Source organism: Trachypithecus francoisi, unplaced genomic scaffold (genome assembly GCF_009764315.1).
Source record: "Trachypithecus francoisi isolate TF-2019V2 unplaced genomic scaffold, Tfra_2.0 Lachesis_group14, whole genome shotgun sequence".
Taxonomy (NCBI): Eukaryota; Metazoa; Chordata; class Mammalia; order Primates; family Cercopithecidae; genus Trachypithecus; species Trachypithecus francoisi.
Window position 1 is genome coordinate 16342492 of NW_022681459.1, and position 27834 is coordinate 16370325.

The 27834-nt window shown below is 39.2% G+C and overlaps 1 protein-coding gene across 4 annotated transcripts in view; it reads left to right on the forward strand.

The window, feature by feature from the left end:
- BACH1 (BTB domain and CNC homolog 1) overlaps nucleotides 1–19256 on the forward strand; it is a 48378-nt gene extending 29122 nt beyond the window's left edge. For all 4 annotated transcript variants that reach the window (XM_033232260.1, XM_033232262.1, XM_033232261.1 and 1 more), the window contains exons 4-5: nucleotides 2589–2795; nucleotides 15523–19256. In XM_033232260.1, coding sequence (XP_033088151.1) covers nucleotides 2589–2795; nucleotides 15523–15957 — 642 coding nt within the window. In that variant the 3' untranslated portion in view covers nucleotides 15958–19256. The remainder of the gene's footprint in view (nucleotides 1–2588; nucleotides 2796–15522) is intronic.
- Nucleotides 19257–27834: the final 8578 nt, after the last annotated feature.

Consider the following 27834-nt stretch of genomic DNA (forward strand, 5'->3'; position numbering starts at 1 on the left):
TGTTCATTTGTTTCCAATAGATATATTAACCATAAAGTAGGCTCACACATTGGCTGTGTTCACACGTCGGCCATTTAGTTGTTTAAATCAAATGCCGTGCCACAAGACGGAAAAGAAGAATGATTCTATGCTCATTACATGATAACTCCCTGAAAAATGCAGCGTATATTCTGCCTTGCTCATTGCCAACAAGAACCTCTAGACCTGGGACATGTCCCTGAGCAATGGTTTAACAGTGATTAGTTGTAGGAATGTGGCTTCTAGTGGAGTAAAGTTTATTGGATCTAGTTTTTCATGGCCATTGATTTTTAAATTTTCCTTTGGCCATTTCAACTATTGATGAATGTCTTAATTTAGCATGAATTACATGTAGCTGGTATGATACTAATCAAAACAAGCTTGATTTGTGTATTCTGTACATAAAAGTTTGTATTTGATAGCTCCCTTCAGTAAAATATTATTTATAAGTCCAACGATGATAAGGGCCTGTTCCTTCCAAAAATATATTATTTAAAATGTTTTTTCTTTTTTTAATATATTTTATATGATATTGTTTGCCTTTCAATAGTTGACTTTTCTCTTTATAATCGCAATTTACATTCTTTTTAAAAATTATTTTTCTATTTTATCCATTGCATTTTTTTCCCCTTTCTTGGGCTTTATTTTTTTTTTTTATTGTGGTAAGAATACTTACCACAGAATCTACCCTTATAACAAATTTTTAAGTGCATGATGCAGTATTGTTAAGTATAAGCTCAGTATTCTACAGCAGATCTCTGTAACTTACTCTTTTGTAGCTGAAACTTAACCCATGCAATTGCAATTCCCCCTTTTTTCCCTCTCCCCAGACCCTGGCAACCACCATTCTACTCTCTGTTTCTATGAGTTTGACTGTTCTGTCTACTTTGTATAAGTGAAATCATGTTGGATTTACTCTCCTCTGTGTCTGACTTATTTCAGTTGGCATGAAGCCTTCCAGGTTCTCCATATTTTAGCAAATGGCAGGATTTCTTTCTTTTTATCAGGCTGAATGGTATTGCTTTATGTATGTACACCACATTTTCTTTATCCATTCATCCATCCATGGACATTTAGGTTGTTTCCATATCGTGGCTATTGTGAATAATGCGGTAATGAATATGGAGGGGAGTGCAGACTGGGCACAGTGGCTCATGACTGTAATCCCAGCACCTTGGGAGGGTGAGGTGGGTGGATTGCCTGAGCCCAGGAGTTTGAGATCAGCTTGGGCAACATGGTGAAACCCTGTCTCTACAAAAAATACAAAAATTAGCCAGTCATGGTGGCATGTGCCTGTAGCCCCAGCTACTTAGGAAGCTGAGGTGAGAGGATCCCTTGAGCCCAGGAGGTTGAGGCTGCAGTGAGCGGTGATTTCACCACTGTACTGCTGCATGACAGAGACCCTGTCTCCAAAAAAAAGAATATGTGTAGATGAGTACAGATATCCCTTTGAGATGCTGATTGCAATTCTTTTGGATAAATACCTGGGAGTGAGATTGCTGGGACATACAGTGCTATGATTTTTAATGGTTTGAGGAACCTCCATACCATTTTCCATGGCAGCTGCACTATTTTCCCACAGGTGTACAGGATTCCAATTTCTCCGCATCCCATTCTTTGGCATTTTCTTTGGTTTCGTAGCTGTTAGATGACATGGCTTTTGAAAGAGGCTTTTTAAAAAAAAAAAAAAAATCTTGGCTTTCGAAGGAGATGGATTGGTGATTAAGAAGTAATATGTATGTATGTATGTATGGGTTATATATAGACTTTTATGACATTATAAATGTAGCATTTAGAATTACTATAAAAAGAATATTAAAAATAAAACATTAAAAAAAATTTTAAACATTTTATGTAACAAATACCTACAAGCTTAAAAGGTAAGCTAAGTAGGTTGCCAGACTGACCAGTGTTTCGTTTGCATTTTTGATAATATAATTAAACCCACACAATTTTGTTTTAAAAAAGTTTTTCTTTTTCCAAATTTAAGTATGTTGAAATGACTTTAACATAGTCATAAGACTTTTCTAACTTTTTTTATATTGGCAAGAGACGTGTATGTTTTAGAGTGATTTATGTGAGGCTACCATTTTCTTGATAGAAAAATAAATTTTCTGAAATGCTGTAGAAATTACTAGCATAATTATACTAACATAAAACCAATGCTGCATAGTCATTTCATTCAAAAAATAAAATAGATTTTATTTTTGGGTTGAGTAAAAAGTCTGTATTAACATGCAAAAATAAAGTAAAAGTAAAAAGTAAAAATAATGTTTATTTAGTAAAATAAAATTGTGTTTACATTTTACATGTCAGTACTTGTGTTAATATGTTTGATTTGCTGAAAAAAAACTGCTTAATGTATTTGTCTTTTGAAATAGACCATAAATATAAATTAGATTATCAGTTTTTATTATAATTGATTGTATAGAAATTGGGAATAGAGGCCTATGTTTTCTTTAATGTAAAGTAAGTTCTCTGAAAAACCTAGATGTATACCTTCATCTTCCTAGATTTGAGTGTAATTATGAAATACAGCAATAGTTAGTAATATTTATTTCGTATTCTAGGTAAAGCTGCCATTCAACGCACAACGGATAATTTCACTCTCTCGAAATGATTTTCAGTCCTTGTTGAAAATGCACAAGCTTACTCCAGAACAGCTGGATTGTATCCATGATATTCGAAGGAGAAGTAAAAACAGAATTGCTGCACAGCGCTGTCGCAAGAGAAAACTTGACTGTATACAGAATCTTGAATCAGAAATTGAGAAGCTGGTAAGTGTACAAGTTTCTTATTACTATTTAAAAACCACTTTCTTTTTTGTCAAGGAAATAGTTTTTAAATTTCTGGGTCAAATATAATGCTCATTACATATTTTAATATGTATCAATTACCATTTTATCATTTTTACCATGATATGCTATGATATGTGAGTGCTTTTTTTTTTTTTAAAAAAAGGTTTTCAAATTGAAAATGACTTCTTTATTGTCTACCTAATCATTAGTGGTTGTGAGTAAAGAAATTATAAAGCACTTTAATTTCTCTGTTTCATGTCTATAGGAGCTAATATTCCAGGTGTTAATTTAAATGAACTGTGGACCTGAATAACTTACTTGTTTTAGTTGATACCAAAACCAGACCAACCAGGATCTTTCATCTAAGGAAAAAATTCTGATAAGATATGGTGATATGAATTGAAAATATTAATATCTAATGAGATCCTAAGTGAGAACAGTGCTTGCTTTTGATTCTTCCTTTCTTTTTCATTTTTGAAATGGAGTCACTCTGTCACCCAGGCTGGAGTGCAGTGGTGCGATCTTGGCTCACTGCAAGCTTTGCCTCCTGGGTTTATGCCATCTCCTGCCTCAGCCTCCTGAGTAGCTGGGACTACAGGCACCTGCCACCATGCCCGGCTAATTTTTTTTTTTTTAATTTTTTATTTTTAGTAGAGATGGGGTTTCACCGTGTGAGCCAGGATGGTCTTGATCTCCTGACCTCGTGATCTGCCCGCCTCAGCCTCCCAAAGGGATTACAGGCGTGAGCCACCATGCCTGGCCTGAATCTTATTTTCTGTTCCAGCATCAAGACACAAATTAACTGAAAATTGATTAGTTTACTCCTCTGTTTCATTTTTCTGTTGGTGGAAGGAAGCATTGTATGAAAGAGGACAGCTGTGATAGTATAGACCAGCTAAAGCTAAGATACGGTTAAAGATAGCAAGGAAACAGCCTAGAAGTAGTAAAAGCATTTCTTGAATATTCAATTTTGTGTCTTTGTTAATTGGTGAAAATTTAAAGTTGGGATTGTGGCAAGTTTTCAAGCATGAACGTTCTAGCTATGAATGGCAATTAAACAGCAACAATTTAGGGAAAAAAATTGTGCCTCCAAGAGAAGTTGAAAAATAAAAATTTATTATTTATATATTGTACATATACTTTATGTAAAAAGATAAATCGTAACTATATTAAAGAGATGAAGCATAACTAAATAAAAAATAAAGGAGGAACCAGATGTTTTACAAGTAGAGGCATGAGAGATGTTTAAAACAAACAAACACTGATATGATATTGCTGAATAGTTAAAATTGTTAAAACCAAGGAGGAAAAGTTTTGAATTCTATAGTACTTAGTACTTTTGGAGTGTATATCAGTAATACCTTTAATAAACACTGGTGTTCTTTCTTACTCAGTTTTGAATTAAACCCTTACCTGCCTTTAGACGGAGTATAGCATTTTGAGCTTCAGTTATTATTCTGTGCTGCAATACAGAGATGCTGTTTACACTGTTAGGTTATGTGAAGCCAGTGGAATGAAATCTACATAAAATTGTACTACTGGAGTTCTTAGTTCTGCTTCTTAGTTCTGCTTCTTGCTCTTTCCTGTCTGCCAGTTATAATTTATAGTAGTTCGTAGAGTTTATCCAGTTTTCTTACTCCTCTAAAAATAAAAATAAAAGCGAAACAAGACTGTTCTAGTTTATTTCGTAGCTTTATTTTATAAATGGATACTAAGCAAATATGTTTGAGAGTAGCTATTATCCTTTAGAACAACTCTGTTTCTTGGCTCACAGGTTTTATTTTTTTGGTACGAGTCAGACATTGGTTTGCTAGATTATTGATATTTTTACTAAATTTCAGACAGCTAGGATGAAGAAGCCTTGCTGTCTTTGGGCTTTCTGCTCCCTCTGCCTTTCCTTCTTAGGAGAGAGGTGGCAGATACAGTGGTTAAAACTGTGGGCTCTGAATCAGATGCTTAGTAACTTTGGGCAGGTTAATTTCTCTGTGACTTGTGTTTTTCATCTGAAAAACAGGATAATACTAGTTCCAACTTTATAGATTAGGTGCTTATTTTGGGGAATTAATTGAGTTAATACTAATCTGAAGAACTTAGAACAATTCCTGGCACATAGTAACTACTCAATAAATATTACGTAGTATTATTACTGATTTTCCATTTTCTCCTTTTTAAAAAAATGTTTTATTTGGTTTATCTATTTATTTATTTTTTGAGATGGAGTCTTGCTCTGTTGCCCAGGCTGGAGTGCAGTGGCATGATCTTGGCTCACTGCAACCTCCGCCTCCCGGGTTCAAGCAATTCGCCTGCCTCAGCCTCCTGAGTAGCTGGGATTACAGGCGCCCACCAGCATGCCCAGCTAATTTTTTGTATTTTTAGTAGAGACGGGGGGGGTTTCACCGTGTTAGCCAGGATGGCCTTGATCTTCTGATCTTGTGATCCTCCCGCTTCAGCCTTCCAAAGTGCTGGGATTACAGACGTAAGCCACCGCACCTGGCCTCCATTTTCCCTTTCTTAATTGACCTTCTTCCTAATGTCTCTGCCTAAACTGTAAACTCTGTGTTTGGTGTATTGTTTTTGTCATCATAGTAAAGTTTCTTTCATATGGTCAGTGAATAACTACTGGTTAATTTTCAATACAAAGTGATATTTGTTTCTCAGCAGTTTTTATGAAATCCAAAATCAGAGTGGTCAGTATCGTGTTTAACTATTACATTAATTTGGACTCTTTGGCTTCAAGAAACAGACTCTTGAGTGAAGAATGAATGAATGAATGAATGAATTTGTTGTAGGGAGATAGGTACCTCTCATTTAGAAGTTAGAGAATGGAGCCAGGCCTCATAAGTAACAGGGAACAAAAGTGGAAGAGTCCTGGGAACCCAGGGACTTCTCTCTGCACCTTCTTCGCTCTATACCCGAGAGTGGCTTTTTGTGCCACTAAGTGCACATGGGAAGGGTGACTGTGGCATAGGGCCTGAATAATTTCACTGTCCGGGGACTAATCCAGTCAGAGACTACTGTTTTAGTCAGTTCTGAATTCCCAAGGAGAGCATCTTACTGGCCTAATTCACTCAGGTATCTTCTTCTGTGGCTAGAGAGCAAGAACAAAATAGAAGAGTCAAGACCCTCCTTTCTGGGCAGGCACAGCAGACATCTGATAGTGTCTCCTGCACCTAGAAAGGCGCCAGTCTGACTTCCAAAATAACCACAGAGAAGTTGTGTTGGAGTTTTTATATCCGAGTGACTCGTTTGTGTTTCATCTTCCTTGAACTCCCTACTCAGTCCTTCACACTACTCTCAGTTCTAGTGATTTCTACAGGCAAACTCCAGTTGCAGCGTGAGGGGTACGTTACAAATTTCTGTCCTGCGTAGGTGTCTTTCTCAGGTAAACATAAACAGAAGATGTGCTGCTTATTAGCTAATGAGAATAAGAAAGCTGGCCCATCTAGAAGTAAAAGAATTTGACGTTTAAGATATTTATTATGGTAAGAAGTTTACTTGGACCCTGATTGTTGGGTGATGTTATGGATCTTGTCTTTTGTAAACAGAAAACTAGGAGAGTTATGGTCAGAAGTTTATACTTAGTAGCATGGAGAGTTGAGAATACAGAGGAAGGAATAGGAACAGATATTTGTGTATATTTTAATCTCATTGAGACGTTACTTTTTGAAAGTAACATGGCTAGTAGACAAGCAGTATTCTTCGTCTTTATAGTCTAAAGATTATAACAAACCTATTTAAGGGAAATTGCTTGTTTAATAATTAAACAGCCGTTTGCACATAGTGAATGACTGGTTGGTTTTAACATATAAATAGATTCACAGTATTTATTGCCCTGGTCTGAAAATACTCAGGCAGAGGGCGCTATATTCTGGTCAGTTTGGTCTTTGGCTATTGGCTGTTTTTTTTCCTAGAGAGAAATCTTGGAACTTTTTGCAGTTTGTCCTGAGGGTAATAGCATAATAGACTCTGGATGGATCAGCATGTGATAAAAGGGGTTTGATTACAATAGAGTAATTATTCTAAAATGTTTGCAAAGTGGGTTAGTATTATAATCATGTATAAAGGGATAAAAGACACTTTTATAGTCTCTGTTGGGACAAAGGGAGATGTGAGTTAGCATTCAGTAAATAATATATTTCTCAACAAGTTCTATTGGAGTCTAATAGAACCTTTGAAGAAAAGGTACGTATTTATTTGGTGGAAAAATTGATGGTATTGACTTTAGGATTTATTTTGAATTTTATAGTATATTAGAGGTTAAGCACTAATTTAGCATTGCTTTTACTGTAAGGACTGAATGTACATAATGCGGAAGCCAGTAACATGACTTTGTTTTTCTTTTTTTTGAGGCGGAGTCTCACTCTTTTGCCCAGGCTGGAGTGCAGTGGCGCCATCTCAGCTCACTGTAAGCTCCACCTCCCGGGTTCACACCATTCTCCTGCCTCAGCCTCCCAAGTAGCTGGGACTACAGGTGCCCGCCACCACGACCGGCTAATTTTTTGTATTTTTAGTAGAGACGGGGTTTCACCATGTTAGCCAGGATGGTCTCAATCTCCTGACCTCATGATCCGCCCGCCTCAGCCTCCTGAAGTGCTGGGATTACAAGCGTGAGCCACCATGCCCGGCCGACTTTTAAAACTAATAATTATAAAGTATTTGGATTCAACTTCTGTTCATGTGTTTGGCTTATGAAGCTCTTGTCTATGTAGCTTTCTTTACAAGGTTCGAGTTTATTCTTCTGGAAGGTTAATTCAGAAGTTAGAAAATATACCTATCTCTGATAACCATTTTAACCTCAGAGGTAACCCTGAAATGAAGGGAGCCTTGCTTTTTGTGGAAAAATATTTACCAAAATGTATTTCTTTTAGAAAGTATCAAATATTGTTTTTGATATCAACTTATAAGTGATCAGTGATCAGAATATTCACAAATACTTGCGCTCAGGGTTGAGGTGTTCAGACACCATTTTATTTCATTACTTTTGTCCATTGTGATGGCACAGAAGTAAAACGACCTCATCTGTTCTTAGTGATTTGCATTTTGTGGTGAAGATTATATTTTGTTAAAAATAAACCTGTTCACAACTAGTCCCAATTTACTGGCTGTTCTACCAAAGTGCACCCCAGTGACCCTTCCGGAACTTGCCCTCTGTCATTCCGTGTTGTCCTTGAGCAGCATTTCTTGAAATGTGGTGTGTATCCCATTGGCATCATAGTTATTTTGGGCGCCCTTTAAAGGTGGGCGTTTCTTAGTCTATCCCAGAGCTGTTGTCAAGGCCCTGGACCATGCATTTTATATAAGTCCGAGATAAATTTTATGTACATTTTAAATTCTGAGAACTCACTGCACGATAGCACTGAGGTCAGAGGGAGGCTTTGGAGACAAACGACTGGAAAGCTTGCCTGGCCACTGGGTAGCTTTGTGGCCTGGGGCAATTGCTTAACCTCCAGTACCCACATTCCCCCATTACTAACATGGGATAAGAGTAATAGTCACCGCAGGGTTGATGCAAGGATCTGATGAGATCAGGGATGGAAAGCTGTTTGTACTGTCCAGCATGTGTTCAGGGCTCAATATGTATTAGTTGTACTTTAAATAAAAGTGGTTCTCTATTCTTTCTATAAGTATTTGCTGGTCACCCTACATATTAAACGTTGTGCTTAGTACCAGGACGTCAGAAATGAGTAAGACATAATTCTCGCTTACTTACAGTCTCATGGGGAGCCAAGTTCAAGTGTGTTCATTTTTTCTTGAGCTTCATGTCAGCACCCCCCACCCCATTCTAAAAATTTCAAGCTTTCAAAAAAGTTAAATGAATGGTACAATAACCATATACTCTCCATGTAGATTCTTTGATTTTTGACATTTTGCCACGTTTGCTTTATTTCTCTATCTTGATCTTTCTGCCTCTGTCTCTCCACCTCAGATCATCTGTCTGTACCTGTTGGCTTGTCAGTCTTCAAATCTCTGTCTCCATCTGTCAGTCGGGGTCTTTTTTTAACCCCACTTGGTTAATCTTGGTCTCTCACCCCTTGGAGTCACTGTCATTCCTGTCCTGCTGTCTTGCTGGCTGTCATTCCTCTCTCTGGCTCTCTTCCTCCTCTTTTATTTTCTGAATTGTTTGAAAGCTACCATATTATGACACTTCATCCTTAAATGTTTAAACATGCATCTTCTAAAAAGAGGCATTCTTAGATACGACTAATATCTTTATTATGCCTGAGAATATTAGCACATCCTGAATATTATATCTAGTTTTTATTCAAGTTACTCTGATTTTTCCATCTTTCATAGATAGATGCTTTTTTTTTCAAACGAGGATACAGTCATCATGTAATGCATTTGATTAAACCTATTTAGTCTCTTAATCTAGAACAAGTGCTCTCATTGTTTTAATGACAATAACTTTTTGAAGTATCCAGGCCAGATTTCTCATAAATGTCTTACTTTAAGTATTTGTCTGATTGCTTCCCCGTGGCTTTAAGTCATTTCTCCATCCCTTTATTTCCTGTAAACTGGAAATGTTTGAGTTGAGGAGACTGAGTTTAAACATTCACTGGTGTTGTCCTTTATATTGTGTCACCTAGGGAGGCAGGAGGTCCAGTGTCAGTGTTGTCCCATGTAGGTGGGTGGGAAGTGCCAGATTGCTCCATTTTCAAAGTAGTATTTTTTCACCCTGTATTGCTTAGTTGTCTGTGATGTGTTACTTGGGCACTTATAATTATCATATTCCCCAGTACTCCTGCATCCTTTAGAATACGTTGATGACCTTTACTGTGATTACCATGATTACGAAATCATGATTTTTCTAATTCTTTCATTCTATTTACTAATTCTTACATTCTATTTAGTTTAGTCGGTATTCCTCATTAAAAAGGATTGTTCTTCCTTTCTCTCTCTGTTTTTTATTTTTTTTGGAACAGAGTCTCACTCTGTTGTCCAGTCTGGAGTGTGGAGTGTAGTGGTGTGATCTGAGCTCACTGCAACCTCTACCTCCCAGGTTCATGTGATTCTCCTGCCTCAGCCTCCCGAGTAGCTAGGACTACAGGTGCCCACCACCACACCTAGCTGATTTTTGTATTTTTATTAGTGATGGGTTTTCACCGTGTTGGCCATCCTGGTCTTGAACTCCTGACCTCAAGTGATCTGCCTGCCTCAGCTTCCCAAGGTGGTGGGATTACGGACATGAGCCACCATGCCTGGCCTTTTCTTCTTTTCTCTTTTCCTTCCCTCCCACTGTTTGGAATCACTGTGGACTCATGGATTAATTTTTTCTGATTCAACTTGTTAGAATAAGTAATAGTCATTATTCTTTTTGATGTTGACATTTTTCAGATTTGGCCAGGAAGAGCTCGTTCAAGCCAGCTCCTGTCCTGCTGACATAATCATCTAGTACCTGCCGTAATCTCACTTTTTAACCTCTATTGTTTCAAGATTTGGAATCACCCATTTCTTTAAAACTCCTGTTTATTTTTTAGCAGATATGTTGGACTTTGGAAAGCCTACCTGCTGAAGGAGTATTATTCCTTCTGGGCCTTTTTCGGTGGACAGAGCTAGGAGAAATATATGAGTCTGTGTATAAAATAAAGAGTTCATTATATCATGAGTTCATATATATCAGGCTTCAGTAAATGAAAGTAAAAAGTACATTAGAAATCCTGAGTTTATATAGTATTTCCAGTCCAAATTTAACAGTATAGAGCTTTTGTCTTCACTTCTTTTATATGTTTATGTTTAATCTCTCATCACTTACAGGGAAAATTTCGGCTCCAATTACATTAGCGTATTGTTTCCTTTATTCTATAATATACAGTAAGTTTTCACTTAACATGAAATGATGGATAATAAAACCAGTTTTTTTCCTCATCAACTTTATAATGAAAGGATGTTGAACAAAGAACATTTGGACACAGGGTGGGGAACATCACACACCGGGACCTGTCGTGGGGTGAGGGGAGAGGGAGGGATAGCATTAGGAGATAAACCTAATGTAAATGAGGGTGCTGGGCGCTGTGGCTCACGCCTGTAATCCCAGCACTTTGGGAGGCCGAGGCGGGTGGATCGCCCTAGGTCAGGAGTTCAAGGCTAGCCTGGCCAACATGGTGAAACCCCCATCTCTACTAAAAATACAAAAATTAGCCGGGCATGGTGGCACAAGCCTGTAATCCCAGCTACTCAGGAGGCTGCGGCAGGAGAATCGCTTGAACCCGGGAGGTGGAGGTTGCAGTGAGCCAAGATCATGCCGTTCATTGCACTCCAACCTGGACTACAAGAGCGAAACTCCATCTCAAAAAAAAAGAAAAAAAAAAGATGAGTTAATGGGTGCAGCACACCAACAGGGCACATGTATACATATGTAACAAACTTGCACCTTGTGCACATGTACCCTAGAACTTAAAGTATAATAAAAAATAAAGGCTGTCGAACAAAATGTTTGAGGACCTGCTGTACGTTGTTTCTCTTAAAGTCAGTTTCCAAGAACCTGTCAATGATTTTAAGTGAAGGCACACTGTATAAAAAGTAAAAAAATTACAATCAGTATTACTGTTAACAGTAAACAGATTGAGCAAAATTTGAGATTTGCCTTTTTTTGTGCTTACATATTTCCCAGTGTGAAGGTTTAAAGTTATTTGAAATATTTGTTACCAATTTGATATACAATTAATTTTTTTTCTATTTGTATTACTGGGATTTCCTCTACATTTTTCGAGACAGGGTTTCACTCTGTCACCCAGGCTGGAGTGCAGTGGCACAATTAATGACTCACTGCAGCCTTGACTTCCTGGGATCAAGTGATCCTCTCATGTCAGCCTTCTGAGTGGCCAGGACTACAGGTGCGCACCATCATGCCTGGGTAATTGTTTTGTTTTTTGTCAAGCTGAGGTTTCACTGTGTTGCTCAAAACTCCTGGGCTTAAGCGATCCTCCTGGCTTGGCCTCCCGAAGTGCTGAGATTTTAGGCATGAGCCATCATGCCTGGCCTACGTTTTTTATTTATTTTTGAATGTAAAACGTTTATATGGCTGAAAAGTTAAAACTATGTTTTAAAAAATATATATTCCAAATCTTGATCTCATCTTCTCCTTATATCCCATTCATAACTGCTTCCTGCAGGTAACCACTTTCATTAGTTTCTGGGTTTTTTTTCCCTGTATTTCTTTTCTAAAAGCGTAGTAACATTTTATATCTACTTTTATTATCTATCCTGCTGCATAGAAGTATTTTATATACATTGTTCCGTACTTGACTATTTAAACTTAAGAATTGGTTTCTAGGAAATATTTTTTCATTCGTTTTCCAGCTCCATAGTACTCAGTTGTGGACTCATAGTACTCAGTATTCGTTTTCCAGCTCCATAGTACTCAATTGAATACAATTCAAACCAGTCTTCTGTGGGTGGACATTTGGGATCCTGCAGTGAATAACTGTATACTGTTGTTTCATGTTTAAGGAGCTGTGTCTCTAGGACACATTCCTAAAAGTGGGATTGTTGGATCAAGGGTAAATACATACATAATGTTATTAGATATTAACAGATTCTCCTCCATAGGAACTGTAATATTTGGCCTTCCATCAGCAGTATATGTGTGTCTGTCCACACCCTCAGTCAAGATTTGTTGTCAGCTTTTGGGTTTTTTTCCAGTCTGATAGTGAGATACCATGATATCTCGTGGTAGCTTTTATTTTTATCTTATGAGTGAAAATGAGCATTTTTGCTTATATTTCTCAGTGCCATTTGTAGATTTCTCTGAACTGTCTGTTCAGAGGTTTTCTTAAGGTGACCATTTTCTAACAGTGAATACTCTTTACCCTATCATAAAAGTGTCACTCGTTCTTTTGGTGCCAAATTCTTCTATTCCATATCTTTATTGGGTGAGTTGTATTTATAATCTTTAAAAAATTATATTTGAATAAATATTGTCCACTAGCTATTCAAAATAAGGATTTAGATGTAAAGGTTTTTTTTTTTTTTTTTTTTTAAGACAGGGTCTTGCTCTGTCACCCAGGTTGGAGTGCAGTGGTGCAATCTTCGCTCACCGCAACCTCCATCTCCCAGGTTCAAGTGATTCCCCTGCCTCAGCCTGCCCTTGTAGCTAGGATTACAGGTGTGTGCCACCATGCCAGCTATTTTTTTTGTATTTTTATTAGAGACAGGTTTCCACCATGTTGGCCAGGCTGGTCTCGATCTCCTAACCTCACATGGTCTGCCCACCTCAGCCTCACAGGCGTGAGCCACTGTGCCCAGCCTACTAAAGGTTTTTGGTTGGTATAAAATCCAGAATGGCACCAGAATGCCAATTTTATTCCTTTTTAAAAAACAGATCTGTAATTAAAAGTGCAGCACTTCAAACATGATTTATACAGTTGTTTTTATAGGAAAATGGAAATATAATGTAGGAATAGGTAGCAGGACGCCAATAGTGAGTCCCACTCATGACTATAAGTAGTGACTTTCGGCGATATCTTAAATACTGATGTCATTAAGTGATTAACTTGAATTACTTGTATTTTACTTTTAGTTATTAAGCTGACTGCTATTATAGTAAATATGTGTTTTAAACTTAGAATGAAATGGAAACATTAGCTAACTACTTCAAAGCTTAGCTGTGTGGGAGTTAAAGTACAGGGGAACAGATGGGAACATTTAATTTATAGAAATAATTCTGATGGAGTTCTAGGGTTGTACCTATTTGTTGTTGTAGTTGTGAAGAAGCAAGCCATCTTGTGTACTTAAAGAATGATGTCATCCCTAATTTAGTGGGGTGGGAGGAGTGAGAGTATTTAAAGATCATGTGGATATTAAGATACAGAAGTCATAAAATATTTGTAATCATAGTATCTGTAGGTTAAGTAGTGGTTCTGATTTCTGGGAGGAAGCTCGAGTAATCCTTATTTTGTTTAACCATATTTAATTTAAAAGACCAACCAACAGTTGAAATTTTTTTATTGCTATTTAGAACAGATTCATCCCAACTTTGGTAGAGGAATCCGTGGCTGAATATTGCTGTGACTGAAAAAAGATTATTTCTCACTTTCTTCTGGAAGCTTTGTTTCCATCCTCCTTTGGATTGGCTTCCAGGAGACCATAAAAAGAAATGGAGGTTGATGGCATTTAATGGTTCCTTCTGTGAACAAGCAGTAGGTGCCATTCTTGCCCTTTCGGTATCTGCAGACTCATTTTATCAGAAGAGTGCAAATGATAAACTTTGCATAAGAGAAAATGTACCGGCCGAACATTGATTTTGGTTACATATACTTAACACACTCTTTCTTGACCTATGTCTATTTAAAAAAAAAAAAAAAAGAACTTGTATATAAAAATCTGAGCAGATTGGAGAATACTTTGCCATATAAAAATTTAGTATTTTGTGTTTATTGTATATTTTCTCAAAATATTACATGGCTTTAAAATATTTTAGAACTAACAATAATTGGATTCATATGTAATTTTGTAGTAATACTTTTGTATAAAACCATAACAGTAAAAAATTCATTTTACTCTTTTAGTGACTTTTGTGTCATACAAGATTAAAGGATGGCACTTCTAGATTAGCACTATGAACTAACTTGTCTCAAGGTTAACTGGCAGCCTCAACTCTCCAGAACCCTCCAATGAGCAGAAAGCAAGCAGAACAAGACTGACTTGTTGAGAGTTGTGATAAATTTCACAAGAAAAACCTTTGACTTTCTAGCAAGTGTTTTATTTACTCTTTTCTTATAAATACCTTGATTATGTGGTTTCCTGGCTCATAATAGATTAGAAGCAATAAAATGTTAGAACAAGAAGGATGAGATGGGACGATAATAGAAAAGACATGCTATCAGCAGTGATAAGTGACGTGGGCAGCAAGGCAGGAACCAGAAAAACTTCTGAAAAATTCTGTGGTAGACTTTCTTATAGGGGTAATAAAATTATAATAATAACAAAAATAGTAATTAGCAAACACAAAATTCCCCCTCGAATTCTCCACACTTTAGTAACTCACCCAGCAGCTGTCTCTAGGCATGTTAAACTCAGTCCCATCCCTTCAGTGGGTTTGATGTGCTTAGGTCAGGAGAGGTGTTGTGTGGATTACATAGCTGAGATTGCATGTTGGAAAACATTTAGCACAATATCTGGCACAGAGTATCTGCTCAACAAATGCTGATCATTAGTTGAATCTTGCAATGCTTTGAGTCTCAGTAGTTAAGTTATGCTAACTGTACTTTTACTTTTTTCTTGTATCTCATCCAAAATGTCATCCATACCTGTTATGTACGGTCTGTAAATCCAGAAAGCTCCGAAAACCATATAAGTTTGTCACAGACTCTTTTGACCAAAAAACTGCCCCAAATTGACATTAAACTGCATAGTTTTTATCCTACTTTCTTCATTATTTGCTATTTTAATGTTTTACTTAGGAATGTAAAGATAGTTGATAGTGAAGTGCTGCCCCAGACCTGCTAGAGAAATTTTATGTGTGCACCCATATATGCTATCTTTCTAAAACCTGAAAAATGCTTTATGCCAAAATACATCCACCCCAAGAGTTTTGGATGGGACATTCTGGGCCTTTAGTATTTAATGTGTAATTGAATGGAATTAAAAGGATAAACTCCATGTGATCTTATTTGAAGAGAAGACACTGTATATTATTTGATCACCTTGGAAATGTTGATTGAGCTAATAAACACAAGCCATTGTGTTCTCTTTCCCCACTTCACAGCAAAATGAAAAGGAGAGCTTGTTGAAGGAAAGAGATCACATTTTGTCAACTCTGGGCGAGACAAAGCAGAACCTAACTGGACTTTGCCAGAAAGTTTGTAAAGAAGCAGCTCTGAGTCAAGAACAAATACAGATACTCGCCAAGTACTCAGCTTCAGATTGCCCACTTTCATTTTTAATTTCTGAAAAAGATAAAAGTACTCCTGATAGTGAACTGGCATTACCATCAATTTTCAGTTTATCTGACGGGCCTCCAGCAGTGCTGCCTCCTTGTGCCAGAGGAAACAGTGAGTCCGGCTACACGCGGGGGCAGGAGTCCCAGCAGACGTCCACAGCCACCTCTGAGCAAGCCGGGCCTGCGGAACAGTGTCGTCAGAGTGGTGGAATCTCAGATTTCTGTCAGCAGATGACTGATAAATGTACTACTGATGAGTAAACTTGCATTCACTTCCTTCAAACCATCTAATTTTCTACTGAAGTTTTGGCAGTGTCTTGAAAGCCTAATATGACCATCTGTTGCTTAATAATATTGTTTTTCCCTTTAGTAGTTTGCCATAAGGGAATTTCCCTTAAGTCAACCATGATTTCTCCTTGATTTCCGCAAGAGACAAAGAAATGATTTTGCCTCCTGGATATCAGAAAAATCCATGTGAAAATGTAGTAAACCTTTAAAACTCATGTTTTAAAGAATAATAACTCTAGTAATAACTCTTCTTGCTATTCAGAACAAGTAGGAGAATGAAAACTGCAGCATGTCAGACAGCAATTTAACAGCTTGAAACGTCTACAGATAGTTCCTACTAAAAAAGAAGTGGCCTGCAGAAGTTTAATAATTTGACATTTTTGTAATATTTTAGATTGAAAGAAAATTTCTGCCCAAGCAATGTTAATAGAGTTCTGTTCTCAGAAACAGGGTGTCAGCTACTGGGAATATTTTTGTAGAGCTGCATTGTGAAAAATAGATGGTCTTACCTGAATCTTACGACTTTGCTCTTTGGCTCCTAAAATCAGGTTTTAAGCTACGTTGGGAAGATTTAGTAAACAGGCAAGTGGTTGGCCTAAGACGGGGGCTTCTTCTCTTCAGTATGGACTCTAGAAAGTCTGGCTGCATCAACAGATGGTCACTTTCCCTCTTTTTCCCCCCCGCTCTTTAGTCTTTACCATATCTGGTCCCATCATGGACTTCCTGTTTCCTGGCATTCTTGTCCCTTTGGAAGAAGAACTAGGACTCAGAATACAGTGGCATGAGTGGTCATACTGGCAGCACTATCTCAGGCTCCCTAGAATCTGGAGAGCGTACCAACATGTAAAGCTGTCCACTTTGCCATCATGGGTCACCAATGCCGGAAAAGCAGACATCACGGGGAAAGAATATTGCTTACGTTTTACCAGGAGTGCAGTTCATTTTTTCATCCTGTTTTTGAAGTTGTATGGTTCACTTGTAAAAAGCATTGTTACAGATAAAAATGTATTTGCAGCAACTCTGCAGGTTTGTGAAATAGGATGAAACTCAATCTTTTCCTATTGTGGGTTTGCATTTGAAAACCAAGTTTAATCCTTGCTCTTTTCCCCAAATTTGGTGTGGTATAAAGACACACAAATCATTTTAACTTGAGCATTTAAAGATCAGTCTTAGTGTTTGTTCAGTCCTGTTACAAAATAGATAATTGAGCACCTATCACAAAACATTTTGCAGTGACTTTTAGCCATGCTGGAGTTAGATTTGTTTGAGAGTCAAATGAAAGCTATGGATCTTCTCAGCAATTTAAAAAAATGCGTATATTCACATTCACAGAAATGTTGGCAGAACCCAGTTTTAATGGTACAGAGGAGTAGTTTATAGTGTTGATTTCACCAAAATCAGAGGGCTGAAAGAGACACTTCTATAGACTGCATCCTGAGCCTAGTGCAGGGCTTGTCTAGCTAATGTGGGCAACCACCACCCACTGTGTATGAAATCTGAAGCAAGTTGGCCTTGCCTGTGAGAGTATATGGGGACCAGTCTTCATGTCTCGGAGTAATTTGTCAAATGTTACCCTTTTTGATCAGGATGTGGGGGGAGGATATTGCTAGTATATTTTCAGTAGTTTGTATGTTATCTCTGTTATTGACTTATTTGTAAGAGAAAATTAGTTGGACTTGTTTATTTTCTAGTATCTTTTGTAAGTACACTCAAGAATTTGTCAGGGAGAATAATTCTAATAATGCATCCCATACTGCAAAAGAATTTGTGTGTGTGTGTGTGTGTGTGTGTGTGTGTGTATACATACATATATATCTCCCCATATAGGTATTTCTTTGATACTTGTAATTTTAAATTTCAACTTCACAATATAAAATAATATAAGAACTTCTGGTTTACAAAATGTAAAATCTTAAGCCAATGGAACCCTTGATTTCCTACCTCAGTGTACACTCAATTATTGGTTGTATCAGTTTGTGTATGTGCAAATGTCAAATAATCTTTTGCTTTAATTGCTACTGTACTTGCTTTGAAAGATTACTATTTTATGATAAAACGTAGTTGTCTCCAGAGCTTAAATATAATTTGTAAAGCACTTGGTTTAAATTTCTCTCTACCTATGAACAGTTTAGCATTAAGGGTTTCTATTAATGACATATAATTATTGGCCAAGTGTAATTTCTTAAAATTTAGCATTACTTTAAATAGCCAGCATGTAATACAAGTAACTACACTACCTCATATCTACATGATTTTCAAGTTGTAATGCAGATGGACAGATAAAAAAGATTTTGTCTTTGTCTTTTGGCCGTAAGTGGGGAAGTTTTCTGTATATTGCATAGCATTACACATTTATGCCTATTTTAACATTAACTTCTAAAGAAGTTTTTTCTAAGAAAATGTTTCAAGGCAATATTTTTTTTGAGGCTGCCGAAGACAAATGACAGGATTATGAGTATACAGTGTATGCCTTTTCCTTCATGCAGAATTTTGAAATGTTTTCAGTTTGTATATTGCATATTCACATGATCATTGTTCACTATTTTATGAACCGGCCTTCTCAATGCTTGATGATTTTTTAAAAAAGCTGTTATGTTGAATTCAGTAAAATAACATTACCTTATTTTTTTTTCTTACTCATTCTGGAACTATAGCAAATAATTTGTTAAATTGTCATATTCAGAACAAATGTGGATACAGTCTTGGTTCTCTATCTGTAATTTTTTTAACAGTTTGCTATAGCTTACTGCTTAACGAATTTTAAATAAGGAATTAAGTATGTTAGATGCAGTAGACGATACAGGTTGCATGTGGACACTCAGCCACATTAACAACTTGGGGAAAACAATGGCAACGTTACAGTGAATTCTCAGGTGAACTTTTTTCAGTTATAAAACATCTATTTTGAATTTGTAAATATTTTAAATGTTTTATTAAGGCATGTAATAAACTATTCTTTGAAACTTGTTGGGTAGAATGAAAACTTAAAGCCATAATGGTAAAAGATGGCATACTGATTATAAAATAAGCAGAAAAACATTGATTTTTTTTGTATCTTTCATAATATAATTTTCTAACAATGCAATAAAACCACTAAACTTCTATATCCATATTTTACTGAGACCATGTTTCATTAAAAGCATACTTTCATAATATTTAATTTACATTTTCTTCCTAATGTTCTTACCCAAATGTACCTGAACTATAAAATGTTAGATGTTGGTGATAAATTGACAGTTAAATAAAATTCTCTAAAATTGCTTCTAATTGAATAGAATTGTACATTCCATTTTCATTTTCTCACCTCATGTGGATTTACTCAGTTTAGTCTTTTGATCGGTAATTAGTATATCTGAATTTGTAGGAGAGAATCTTTCCTTAGTTGATAATCATGCCTGAAAAAAAAAATTCCAGCATTCAGGTGTTTTAGGAAGCACAGATTTTAGCTTTGCTTCTGATTTTACTTAATTCTAGTTTGGGTAGAGAAGTATAGGGATTCTTAAGGGGTATTATCTCTATCAGTCATTAAGTTTTAAAAACTTATCTGCCGAGTCAGCTCTTTGTATCCTATTCAATTTCCAACCAGGCCCCTCTGACCAAGCTTTGGGCAGCTGCTCAGCGGTATTGGCCATCCAGGGCAAAGTCTTCTGGTCTAGTCATTGTGATTCTGAGCTAGGGATGATTTTGCTGCCCGGGGGACACTTGGCAGTTCCCAGAGACAGAAATCGTGGGGGCAGGATATAGGATATGGCTTCTAGGGGCAGAGGCCAGGACAGCCCTCACAACAGTTACCCACCCAGGGTATTGATCAGGCTGACATTGAGAAACCCTGACTAGACCAATGATGGAATCAAGATGACTTGTAAGAAAGTGCTCAGTTGTGTGAGGTAGTGTGGTGGCTGCAAGAGTTCAAAGGAGACAGGGTGAGAAACGGGGGATTTCACCGAGCTTTGAAAGATGGTAGAACAAGGAGAAGGATGATCTCTGGGGAGAGAAGGCCACCTGGCACAAATAAGCCTGGTGTGTTAAAGGAACAGAAGGAGGTTGTGTCACAGTGAGAGAGAGAAGGAGGAGGCCCCCACTTGAGTGTTCTTCACCAGTGGGTGTCCCAGCATCTTACCCTACCCAGATTGACTAAGTTATTAAAGGTCTGAGGTTAGACTGTAAGGGCTTTAAGAACAATAAAGGTATAAGTAGTGGGTATCGAGGTTTTAGAGGAAGGCCAATAAATAGCATCCTTTCCCTGGCCAGAGTTTTGAACCATTTAAGAAATTAAAGAGTAGGTGAAATCCATATCACTGATGGAACCCAGCTTGGAACCATGGCTTTCTAGCTGTTTAGCCCAGTGAACCTGCTAAAAGTGCATTCTGGAATGAGGCAGACTTAATCTATCCACCGGTCGCCTTGACCCACCCCAAAAGGGGCAGAGCTTTTAGAGGAGTGGAAAAATATAAATGGAGCAAATTCCACGAGTAAGGGATGGGCTGAGCCAAGTAGACTTAATGACTCTCAAAATTTACTCATCAGAATCAGAGACTACTACATCAGGGCCAGTGGAAGTACAAAGGCCAGAGGGTGTTTCTTGCCCTGGAGATTGAAACTAGGGAAGTCTTACGGAAGAATGTTCCCCTTTCACGCTCCCCAGTAGAAGTTCTCTTGAAATATTGGCCTCATTGCTCAACCAGGGCTGTGACTGATGGCCTGGAGGAGGAGAGCAGCTGTTCCAGAAGGCAGACTTCCTCTCACCTTTGAGGCCCCTTCCCAGCACCAGCCTTTGCAGGTGTGACTCCCTGGGGCCGTCAGTGAACGTTTGGTCTAAGAAGACTCTGGATCCAGCAGTGTACTAATAAGTAAATGAATTCAAAGGCTACTCTGTACCAAAGACTGAACATTTTCCCATCCCTAATTCTCTCCTACCTCATCATCCCATATAGCATATCAGAGGTTCTGCATTGAGATTAAATCCCAACAGAACATTCCCATAAGAAAATGTGTGAAAGTCTAGGAATAAAATGCTAGCAACATAATGATACCCAAATTTGAAGGGAAGTTCAACTTTTATTATTCAACTTTTAGAGAAAAAAAAATTCAAAGATTAAGTCCCTTTGGATTAAAAAAACTAAAGGCATTAAAGTCTAAAGGAACTACAGCAAATCAAATTATCTTGTCCCCCTGAGTTCCAAGTAAAAAAACTTTAAGAAAAATAAATCCCAAAACTATACTGCCAGATTTCTCATTCAGATCAGCCTTAGCCAGAGGAGTTCTTGATGCCTCGGTCCAGTCGAGATTCTTTCAAGAGGCTGTAGCTGGAATTGTCTTTAAGAGGGTGATTGTTCCTGCCGTGCTCCAGAAGGAACTAGGTTCGAGGCTGAGTCTCTGATGTGCTCACTTTAGAGTCAGAAGAAGAAACCACAAAATTATAGCCTTGGCCCCACAACCACACTTGTTTTGAAACAAGCTAATTCCCAGGTACTAAAGCAGTCATTCCATACAACGCTGCCCCCACAACTCAGTACCTAGTGCTGCCAAAGACCATAGTAGAACCTCAATAGTATCTGGAAAAAAAAATCTTGGTTTCAGCTCCCCAAAGATGCCCCAGTGTTCTGTAACTCACAACTTGTGATCCTAATTTCTATTGGAAGGATGCTCAAAAAGGGCTTAATTTTGGCCATATACACTGATCATTCTGGGGGAAAGACCACCATTGCAAGACACCTTAATTTACATTTCCCCTTCCAACAAGCTGTTTCTGGTACCTGGGACTGTTGAGTGAGGGCTCCCTCTAGGGGCTCTGAGCCCACATCCCTGTATACAGGCGTTTTCAGGCCTGAGCCACAATGGATATTTAGGCCTAAGAAAGTTACCTCCTAGGGATGGAGGAGGCATCTGAAATCTGTCTACATAGATTTAAGCAGTCCAGAATCAACTATAGATGAACCACATGGATCCAGGTTCCCTTCATGGTTCCCTCCTTGCGCCTGAATGCAGAATGGAATTTGGGGTGGCTGATACGGCAACAGCCACAGTGGCCTGGCGCTACCAGTTAGAAGCTAGAACCTTAGAAGCACTCTGTAGTACGTTGGAACCCAGCTGCCTTGAAAATAGGTGAAAATTAGTACCTATTATTTTTCCCAGCTACACCTAAAAGGCCTGTGAGGTCTGCTTTTGCCCTGGAAACTGCAGCAGTGGCATCTTGAGGCCGCCAGCCCTGCCAAGCACCTGTGGGCACCGGGCCTTTCCCTGTGAAACTGCTGTGTTGCTGTTGATGGAGAGGGGCCCACAGGCTGCTGCCTACATTTAATTTATGCCATGTTGTACCCATTTTCAAGGGCCTCTTGCAGTCAATGGGGAGTGTGGAGGGAATTTCTGCCAATTGGGTTTAAGATCATGGGTAGTACATTCCAGAAAGTGGGTGTTGACTAACAGGCATCGGGGAAAGCTAATGTAAGGATTTTCCCCATCGGCTTTCCTTGCCTCAGTTACCACTGAGTACCTTCCACAGCCTTTGGGCGCACTAGGTACCGTGTTCTAAGAACATAACTTGGACAGCTGCTCTCATGGCTGGGGGTTGGATTGATTTCAAAACAGGTGGTGCAAATGCTGTGATAATCTTGTGAGTGTCTCATTATGAACGCCGAGCCACTTAGACTCTTGGCTTTGAGCCAGTTAAACTCCTGAGTCCCTGAAGGAATTGCACCATGCCTGTGAGAGGCACCCCATATCTCTTCTGAAGTCCTTACGCCTTTCACTTAAGATGTCCCCACCCCCTCCAAGCCTCTCCAAAGGCCTAAGGAGACCAGTTAGGGCTCCACAGAAAGTCATTCTCTGAGGAAAAACACCATAAGCCACAACAATCCTCTAGATTCAGTATGCTCACAGCCTGCTTTAGAACCTCTTACCCAGACCAACGTCACTCCTATAAAAACCCACCTGGCCTAATACAAACCTCCACGTACAATCGAAGGTAAAATGCCCCGGCCTCTGCCGCACCCCGTGGTTTACAAGACGCCTAATCACATGCGTCTCTTACTATCCAAACTCTGCTCTTCTGGTTTTGATTTTTCAGTGTCTCTGTACGATGCCGCCCTGCCAAATGTTGGGTTTCCAAGGGAACATTGCATATTCTTTTCCTGAGTTCCTGAGCTATGAAGAATTTGAGAGAGAAAATAAAGGAATGGTAGATGGGAAACCAGAACAAAACCTCAGTTGCGGATAATGGAGTAGCTTAGCGTGAGAGCCTAGTGCAAACTCCAGATTGAGGCACGTGGACCTCATCAGGTTGTTTCTTGTTAGAGGGAAGTCACTTTTCCACCCTTGGTTTCTGTGAAGGGAGATTTTCCTCTGGGCAGCACAGCACCACCTATACTCCACTATTCAGCATGGTGGTGTGGAGGCGTAGGGTGCTAGTGGTGCTATCTAAAGACAGGTACATCCCAAGAGGAAGAATGGCCATGCAGGGCAGAGGACAACCAGTTATTTTCAGATTCATCAATCAGCCAGCACACTCCATCTCTGCAGGGATGAAGGAGCAAAGAGGTTGAGGGAAGATCATGTTCCAGGGTCAGAGTATAGAAAGTGAAGGAAAGAATGTGGAAAGGAATTATGTGAAGCTAGAGTCTGGGTGGGGGCTTTGAGAAGCTTGCAAGAAGAGAAAAAGAAAGATACCCCGGAAGAGGAGCAGACTCCCACAAAAGCCATGAACTTGCCCTCTCATTTGCACACTCTGCTACAAGTGGGAACATAGGTTCAGGTTTAAAAGCCAAGCCTGACCTCGTGTTTAGCTGCAAACACTTTTTCCTCTTCCTCATCTCTAGGATCCACATTATTCTTAAAGTATAAATGCAAAGATCATGGAAAATATTTAAAAATTGAGGACAGCGCATTACCTTTTCATTTTAAAACAGCCATCTTTGGCCGGGTGCGGTGGCTCAAGCCTGTAATCCCAGCACTTTGGGAGGCCGAGACGGGCGGATCACGAGGTCAGGAGATCGAGACCATCCTGGCTAACACGGTGAAACCCCGTCTCTACTAAAAAAATACAAAAATCTAGCCGGGCGAGGTGGCGGGCGCCTGTAGTCCCAGCTACTCCAGAGGCTGAGGCAGGAGAATGGCGTAAACCCGGGAGGCGGAGCTTGCAGTGAGCTGAGATCCGGCCACTGCACTCCAGCCTGGGCGACAGAGCGAGACTCCGTCTCAAAAAAAAAAAAAAAAAACAGCCATCTTCTAAAGCAGACACTATTTTCCTTCTCCACTCTTAGTTTATACTTAATCACTGTCCCGAAAGTCGGCTGTTTTCTAAACAGTTAATTTCCTTCTTTCAGAGACTGGACTTAAATAATTTTCCAGATACATCTTCATATGCAGTTTTCCCATGTGATATGAATCTCTTGGCAGTAGATCCTGTTAATAATACCCAGCACACTATATGAAAATATCCACTATAACATAAGCCTTCTAAAGTAATACGTCTTTGGTCCACCTCAGAAACTGACAGTAGTTCTGCTTTGAGCTATTAATTTCAGAGAATCTGCCTTTGTGAAATAAGCATGCTTATGTTTTCCTTGCGTTGATTTAAATAATAGCCGTAACTGTTGGGCACAGGACCATTACAACCTTAAGTATAAGCTTTTCTGAAGAAAGAATTCCTTTTTTAAACACTGTGTTTTCATCTCATTTGAGCTTTTACTCTGGATTTTAGAAGACCTCATCTACTATGCTCAACATCTGATATTTGAGGGGTTGTGTTTCAGGTTTCCGTGGAAAATCTGATGGGCCAAGAAGTGTTCCATACCATTCTGAGAACTTTGGATACCTGCTCAGACAGCTCTCTTTCAGCTAAACAGTAACATCTGGGAGGGATCCTTAATGTGGAATCAAGGATGGAGTTTAACACAGGAATGAGGAGTAGAGCACGTAGCTGCTAAGATAAGGTAGGAGAATTTGGCTAGTAAAAGCACTTAATAGCCTGAACTTGTGTTCACTAAGGTCTGGGAGAGCAGACAGCTGCCAGCATACTTTTAATAGGGTGAGTATGAAGTATGCACTTAAGGACTAAAATAATTGCACAAATTTAGTCAACGACTCAGTTACAAATCCAAGCCCTTTCAGAAAGTACAGGAACTGTGGGGAGGAATAGAAAGAACATAAACCTGCAGTGAGACAGACCTAGTTCTTTTTTTTCTTTTTTGAGATGAGGTCTCGCTTTATTGCCTAGGCTGGAATGCAGTGGTGCGATCACAGCTCACAGCAACGTCTGCCTCCTGGGTTCAAGCCATTCTCCTGCCTCAGCCTCCTAAGTAGCCAGGATTATAGGCATGCACCACCACACCCAGCTAATTTTTGTATTTTTGGTAGAGACGGGGTTTCACATGTTGGCCAGACTGGTCTCAAACTCCTGACCTCAAGTGATCCGCCCACTTCGGCCTCCCAAAGTACTGGGATTACAGGTGTGAGCCTCCGCTCCTGGCCCAGACCAAGTTTTGAAGCCTGATTTTGATGCTTAGCCACAGTGTAGCCAAAGGAAAATTACTTAATGTCTGTCAGACAGAATTTCCTTATATGTATGTCTTTCATATTGGGACTTCTGGTCCTTGAGTTCAAAGTAAGACTGACTCAAACTTCTACTCATAGTTTGTGAAAATTCAAATCAATTCACCACATATTTTTTGAATATCCTCTTTAATTTGAGGCAGTGATTGGGGGATGATTCCTGGAGTGTAAACGTGAGTATTAGTGGCACGACTGACTTAGAGTCTGTCTTAGGTGTCTGCTTCCATCAAATTTGTTCAGTTTCTCGTTTGCCTTTTTCGGTGCTTTACACATGAGTGATGGAAACATTAAACTCAACCACTTCCTCTAGTTCCACAAAAACAAATAAATGAAAGAATAGTTCATATACCTCTGGCTCTAGACGTTGATGAGTAGAGTAGGCTAGTCCCAGCTACTCGGGAGGCTGAGGCAGGAGAATGGCGTGAACCCGGGAGGCGGAGCTTGCAGTGAGCTGAGATCCGGCCACTGCACTCCAGCCTGGGCAACAGAGCGAGACTCTGTCTCAAAAAAAAAAAAAAAGAAAATTTGGGATACTGTATTTATATCACAGCAATACAGAGGGCTTGAAAGTGAACATTGTTAGATAGCCCTGTCATAAGATCCTCCCTCCCTTTGGGGGATTTTCACAGGCTGCCCAACCTCATGTTGTCACTTAACCTCATGTTGTCTCCAAGCTTTATTCTGCCCCACTGGCTTCCTTCCTCCATCCTATTCCTTAATTGTCCCCAGGAGTCTCTCATTCCTCTCCCTGGAATATATGGAGCAGTCTGACTCTTCCCAGTCTCAGCCTCTGAGGTTGGCTTTTGACCATCTTCACTTATAAGTCCATACAAGGGCTCAGCAGAACAGAGAAGGCATTTCATGGAGCAGAATCTGCCCCATCTAAAAGGCAGCTTGTTCATTCATCCAAAAACAAAACAACAACAACAACAACAACAAAAAATCTATGAATCCCGAGTCCTGGGTTCCAGGGATACGTATCCTTAGAGAAGGAAATAGACAAAACTCTCTGCCTCCACTAGCTGAGACAAATGGATAGTAAACAGAAGCATAAAGCAAATAGCATATTAGATGGTGAAAAGTGACATAAGAAAAATAAGTACTAAAGAATGGTATTGCTTGCAGTTTTTTTTTTGTTTTTTTTGTTTTGAGACAGAGTCTTGCTCTATTGCTCAGGCCGGAGTCTCAGCTCACTGCAACCTCCTCTTCCTGGGTTCAAGTGATTCTCCTGCCTCAGCCTCCTGAGTAGCTGGGACTACAGGTGCATGTCACCACACCTGGCTAATTTTTGTATTTTTGTATTTTTTTTTTAGACAGAGTCTTGCTCTGTCACTCAGGCTGGAGTGCAGTGGCACGATCTTGGCTCACGGCAATCTCCACCTCCCAGGTTTAAGCAATTTTCCTGCCTCAGCCTCCTGAGTAGCTGGGACTACAGGTGCACACCACCACACCCGGCTAATTTTTATATTTTTAGTAGAGATGGGGTTTCACCACGTTGGCCAGGCCAGAACTCCTGACCTCAGGTAATCTACCTGCCTCGGCCCCCTAAAATGCTGGGATTACAGGCGTGAGCCACTGCACCCAGCCTAATTTTTGTGTTTTTAGTAGGGATGGGGTTTCACTATATTGGCCAGGCTAGCCTTGAACTCCTGACCTCGTGATCCACCTGTCTCGGCCTCCCAAAGTGCTGGAATTACAGGTGTGAGCCACTGTGCCTGGCCGGTTGCAGTCTTTTAAGAAGTGGCAATGGAAGGTCTTACTGAGAAGATGTAAGAACTGAAGGAGGTGAAGTGAGTTTTGGTGGTTATACCATGCAAATTATTTTTGACTAAGTTATAAGTAAAAAATAGAGGAAATAACCAAGAAAAAAACAAACATCTATGAATCCCTTGTATGGTTGTAGTAAGAATCAAACAAAATGTATGGCAGAGTGTCTACCAGAAGGCCCCATGTACACAGCTAGCATGAAATAAGCTTTCATCTTCTTATATAGAATGGTACCATCCAATTCAGTACCCACTAGCCACATGCCACATGTCACCCCCTTCTTAGTACCTTTTAGTCAGAGGTCCCCTCTCTCTTCCTCCAACTTGCCAAAATTCACCTCTATCTCTTATGCAGCATTTGAGAAGGAACTGGCTAAGAAGTGTTTTTGGAATTCTTAGCTGACCACCCACCTCCAGCCTACAGAGGTGGTTGAAAAGACTAAGAAGAGATTTTTGGAGAAGACAGAGAATTTTGTTATAAAATGTGGTAGTGCTGGGACTCTAACCTTCTTAATCTTAGTGAGGGGGGCTATGA